The following is a 5,347-nucleotide window of genomic DNA, read 5'->3' on the forward strand; positions in this document are numbered from 1 at the left end:
TGGGACAGGTGCTGCGCTGTGGCACCCCCTTTGCCAGCACAGGCAGGAACCAGAGGCACAGGGCAGTGGGGACTGTGGGTGCCAGCTGGCACTGGGCTCCCACAGCCATGCTGTGCCCCAGGGGGTGATATGGTGCAGGTGCTCGCAGATGTGGCGCCCTGGACACCCCTGTATGCAGTGCTGCCACAGCCACTTGGTGGACTGATGGTGAGTGGCAGCTCCCTGGGGGCCCAGAGTCCCCAAAAATGGGAGCAGCCTTGGAGACGGCAGAACTCTGGGCGTGGGGAAGGGAGACCAGTGTTCCCATCACCCTTCTTTCTGCAGTTCAGGCTTCAAAACAACAACACACCACTCATGCTCACCCACCGGGGCCTGGTGCTGGCACCTGCCAATGGTTTTGACCTTAGCAGGGACATACAGGTAGGCACTAGCATCTCAAGGCTGTCACAGCCACCTCTCAGCTCACCTGGCCTTAGCCCCTCACTGGCACTGCCTGTAGGTCTCCACATCCTGCTCTTTCCACTGGGGTCCTATCTCTCTCCGGGCCTGGGAATGCTCTAGCCCTGTCGCCAATCCCTTCTGTAGCTCGAGTCCCGTCCCAGTCCTCATCCCTGCCCCTATTCTTGTCCTTATTCCAGTCTCCAGTTTGTACTCGTCTCCGTCTCCACCCCTCTTCCCACCCCTGTTCCTGTTCCAAGCCCCATTCTCATCCCTGTCCTCCTCTCCTTTCCTGTCTCTGTCCCTGTTCCTGTCCCCATCTCATCCCTATCCCTGTCCCTATTACTATCCTTATCCTCATCCCTACTGTTATCTGCATCCCCACCCCATCTCCATTCCCATCCTTGGTGCCACTCGGGGCTGTCTCACAGCCACCCTGGTGCTGCCTCACAGCCACCCTGGTGCTGCCTTGCAGGTGTTCAGGCTGGAGATCGAGGTGACAGACCGCCATGGGCACAACTGCAGTGGGATTGTGAGGGTAGAGGTGTTGCCATCACGCCGTCCCCGTGTCACCTTCCTGTGAGTGGGGTTGGGCTGGTCGAGGGATGCTGGAGATACCAGGCCATGCCACATCACCCACCTTGCCTGCAGTGAGCCACACTGGACTGTCATGCTAACAGAGGGCATTGGCCCCTTGGAGGTGGTCACACAGGTCCATGCCAGTGGTGAAAATGTCCGCTATGTCATCCTTGCTCCTGTGGTGCCTGGGCTCTTCACCATCAATGAGGGTGAGCAGGGCAGCAGGGGTCCCCAGGGGCACACTGTCCCCGTGCCCTGTGTGAGGCCATGTCTCCTCCCACAGAGACAGGTGAAATCCGCAGCACCCGCCGGCTGGAGGTGGCTCAGGCCCATCTCCTCGTTTGGGCTTACAATGTGCTGCACCCTGCTGACCATGCTATTGCCACAGTCAACATCACTGTGCAAGGGACAGATCATCAGGCACTGAGATGTGTCCCAGCCATCTTCGTGTATGGTTTGGGGTGGGGACTGGGGTGCATGGGATGCTCTGTTGCACCCAGGACAAAGGGAACAGTAGCTGAGCTGCTGCTTGCTCTGTCTCAGGTCCCAGGTGCCCGAAACAGTGTCCCCTGGCAGCACCCTGGTGACACTGAGGTGCACTGACTCCAGCGGCACTGACAGGAGCCTGCGCTATGCCCTTGAGGGACCCCCTGCTTCCCGCTCCAACTTCTGCATGGAGGGGCCACGGCTGCAAGTGAGTGGGGTCATGAACAGTGCCCCGGTGGCTGGCAAGCCCAGACCCTGGGGAGCCTGGCACGACAGGGATTACTCCGTGACGTGTTGTCATGCTAGATCCTGGGTTAGGGCTCCTTGGGGCTCCTTGCTCCCCAAGGCCTGCCTGTTCTCCCAGCTTCCTCCCTCCTGCTCTCCTGAGATGTGAAGCCTTATGGGACACCCCGGCTTTCCAGGGCATCCTAGTTTTGCAGAGCACCTCGGTTCTGCCGGATCCCCCCATTCTGTCTTGACAGGTCAACACCACTCTGGACTATGACTCAGAGGCTGTGGCTGCTGTGGGCTTCCAGTTCACGGCCACCGTCATGGTGACGGCAGGAGGGCAGCCCCCACAGAGCAGTGAGTGCCTGTGTCCCTGGGGTTTGCCTGGGGGTTGCACTGGGGGAGGGAGGAAAAGCCCTTTCCCGATGCCAAAACCAGCAGGTGACAGAGGAAACATTCCTCCCCTTCTGCCCCAGAAATGGCCACCCCAGAGCTGGTGCCACTGTACACGTGTTGCCCAGCCTGGTGTGTGCTGCAGGGTGGTGCCAGTGTGGCTGAGCGGCTGTGTGCCACACAGCCCATGTACCTGTGCTTGTGACGGTGACGCCTGTGAATGAATTCAGACCAGCGTGCCCCAACGGTGCCACCTTCACTGTGCAAGAGACGGCAGCTTTTGGCAGTATTGTGGGACGCATTGTTGGCACTGACCGTGACTACCCACTGGACAGCCTCGAGTACAGCCTGGAGGCGGGGTCTGGTCTCACACAGCCCTTCTCCATCGACAGGCGCACTGGTGAGCACCCAGCCCCTTCCTCCAGCAGCTTGTGCTGCCCCACAGGTGAGATCCGTGTGGTGGGACCCCTGGACTCCAGGCAGCAGAAGAGCTACAGGCTGGGGGTGCGGCTGACAGACACCCACAACGACCTAGACCCAGCAAAGCAGCAGAGCTGCCTGTGCGACGTGTCTGTACGCCTGCAGGTGTGAGTGCAGCCTGTTGGGTGAACTGTGGTGGCTGTGAGCACTCTGGGTACCATACTGCTGCCCCCCTGCTCCCAGCAGGCTGTGCCAGACCAGGTGCCCGTGTGCATCCCCGAGGTGCAGGAGCTGCAGATCATGGCCGGGCCCACGGGCAGCCACCAGCCTGTCACCCGCCTGGCATGCCAGGGCAGCCCTGATGGCACTGGGCTGACATATACCATCGCTGGAGGTAAGGAGTGGCCAAGCCATGGCGCAAAACAGCCCTCACCATGGTGGGGCACTGAGCAGACCATCTCATCCAGGCAACAAGGATGGCCACTTTCGGCTGGACAAGAACACCATTGTCTACCTCACCCATGACCGAGCCGAGCCCCAAACGTTTGTCCTACTGGTGGAGGTGTGGGGTGGCTCTGGTGCCCACCGCCACACCACCGTGGTGGCACTGGTGGTGCACGTCACCCCCTGGAGCACCTTGATGCCACCCAGCACCACTACCTGTCACACGGTGAGCAGAGTCTGCTGGACAGGTGGTGCCCCCTGGTCCTCGCATGCCCCCTGACCACTGCCTCTGCAGATGCTGCAGAAGGAGCCACTGGTTGTCACACGGACAGAGGGGGGATGGCACCCGCCACCTGGTTCGTGATTGTGCTGACCATCTCTGGTGCCCTGCTGCTGGCCACCCTGGGCTGCATAGCCAGGAGCCTGCTGTTCAGGTGAGCTCCAGCCCAATGCACAGCATGGTATGGCACAGCATGCCACAGTGAGCAATAAAGGGGTTCATGGCTGCCTTCTGCTCCTACTGCAGCAACCGGGACCCTGGCAAGCTGTTCCTGGGCAAGACGTGAGTGAATGGCTGAGGTGGTAGTATCAGAAGTCCTAGTGTCCTTACAGGTACTGCTGGAGAGACACAGCACATTGAGGGTGTTTAACATACCCCACATTTGGCTGTGGTCTGCTGGTTGCTGTGCCAGGGAGCCATCTCTGCCCAAGGCAAGAGTGCAGCTCTGATGTGAGTCATGGGTGCAGAGATAGAGATTTGGCTGGGGCACAGTGATGTTGGTGGCCAGGCTGAAGCACAAGCTTTGCAGTGGACAGGGTGGGATAGCACAGCGCTGGTGCCACTACCCACTGTAGGGCTGAGTCCTGGCGCCAGGGCTGAGGTCACTGCAGCTCATCAGGGGAGTCCCGATTTGGCAGGGGTGAGCCCTATTTGTCAAGGAAAGCTCCCAGGAGGTCAGCAGGCTGCACACCCACCCTGGAGGATCAATACAAGGTGACAGGCGGTGGATGAGAGAGCCTGAGACCAGTGTGCACAAGGTGTCTGCACGGTGAGGAGACATGCAAGCCCGTGGGCAGGGTAACAACCACCTCCCATGGCACAACGACCTTGGCATAATGCACGGCTGGATCCATGTTCATTGGTGAGGCTGGGGACACAGTGCTTGGTGGCACTAGGGCTGTGGTGACCATGCAAGAGAAGATTTGGGCTCAGCCACTGCAGGTGGCCCTGGCAGCTGGGGGCCTCTGGGGCTGCAAGTCCCCCAGAACAGCATCCTCCAAAGAGCAGTGTATGTCAGCACATGGGGAAACAAGTGGATGTGGTGGCAGATCAGCTTGGTGCTTTCCGGCACCACTGAAAGGTGGTGCTTGGGGGAGCATGGCCCTGCTGCAATCTACTTCTGTGCTGGGGGACACATGGGCTGGGTAAAGGGATGAGCAGGTAGGTGGATGACAGGGTCAATGGGGCACAGCTGGCAGGGCAAAGCCTGGCTGCCAACCTACTCCTGGCAGCATCCCTCAGGGTCAAAGCTGGAGTCCCATCACTGACAGCATACTCTCCCCTTGCCCTCTTCCCTCTGCAGGTCCTGGGATGTGGTGGAGCAGGATGGGGGCAAGGAGGAACAGGGATGCTTACATGCCAGCAGTCCAGTAAGTGTGTGCCATGGCAGCAAGGGTGGGTGCCCTGCTGGGGATTCAGGAAGAGCCCTTGGGCCCTCAGCATCCTCTCCTGTCCCTCCTCCACACAGGGGAAGTTCGATGGCTGTGCCCAGGACCCGAGTGAGTGCCCTGTCCCACGGCTTCAGCAGCCTTGGGCTGTGTTCCCTAGGGCAGAGGGATCTAGGGACAGGAAAGATGGGCGTTAGGCAGCAATGCCTGGGCAGCGCCTGTGGAGTAGTGGCTGAGTGCTGCCTCCATCCCAGGCACCGGCAGGGACTATCTCTTCAACAGCATGACTGGGGCACAGCGCTGTATCTGAGGGGTTTGTCTCAGTGAGAGGCTCCTTGTGACACAGCTCCGTGTGGCCACGCCGGGAAGAGCATCGGGTGCTGGCAGACAGCTGATGTGTCCCTCAAAGAGGCGATCCATCCTTTTTGGCTGAATCCGTTGCCAAAGGGGTGCCCCTGAGCTGCCCCAGCCCCTGCAGCCCTAATAAACGGTGTCAGAGATTGCACATGCTGCAGTGATTGCCGAAGAGATGCCGCGGCTGGGAAGTCCCACCAGTTGCTGTCCTGCTGTGGCAAGTCATTAGTGCTGTCTCCAGGCAGGGATGTGGGTAGCATGACCCAGGACAAGGATAGCAATCACGGCAGTGGGGTTCGCACTGTGAAAAACGTGCTGTGTGCTTCTGCAGGCTCTG

General features: G+C 60.1%; 1 protein-coding gene across 1 annotated transcript in view; it reads left to right on the top strand.

Moving 5' to 3' along the window:
- CDHR4 (cadherin-related family member 4) overlaps window positions 1-4,966 on the top strand; it is a 5,889-nt gene extending 923 nt beyond the window's left edge. Inside the window, 17 exon segments of the mRNA XM_009081838.1 lie at window positions 9-42; window positions 122-207; window positions 325-420; window positions 914-1,017; window positions 1,090-1,226; window positions 1,301-1,466; window positions 1,561-1,711; window positions 1,986-2,088; window positions 2,309-2,524; window positions 2,570-2,709; window positions 2,791-2,979; window positions 2,981-3,214; window positions 3,284-3,338; window positions 3,341-3,422; window positions 3,515-3,550; window positions 4,572-4,638; window positions 4,886-4,966. Of these exon segments, the coding sequence (XP_009080086.1) occupies window positions 9-42; window positions 122-207; window positions 325-420; window positions 914-1,017; window positions 1,090-1,226; window positions 1,301-1,466; window positions 1,561-1,711; window positions 1,986-2,088; window positions 2,309-2,524; window positions 2,570-2,709; window positions 2,791-2,979; window positions 2,981-3,214; window positions 3,284-3,338; window positions 3,341-3,422; window positions 3,515-3,550; window positions 4,572-4,638; window positions 4,886-4,966 (1,977 nt within the window).
- The last annotated feature ends 381 nt before the right edge of the window (window positions 4,967-5,347 follow it).

This window comes from Acanthisitta chloris, unplaced genomic scaffold (assembly GCF_000695815.1).
Source record: "Acanthisitta chloris isolate BGI_N310 unplaced genomic scaffold, ASM69581v1 scaffold109, whole genome shotgun sequence".
Classification (NCBI taxonomy): Eukaryota; Metazoa; Chordata; class Aves; order Passeriformes; family Acanthisittidae; genus Acanthisitta; species Acanthisitta chloris.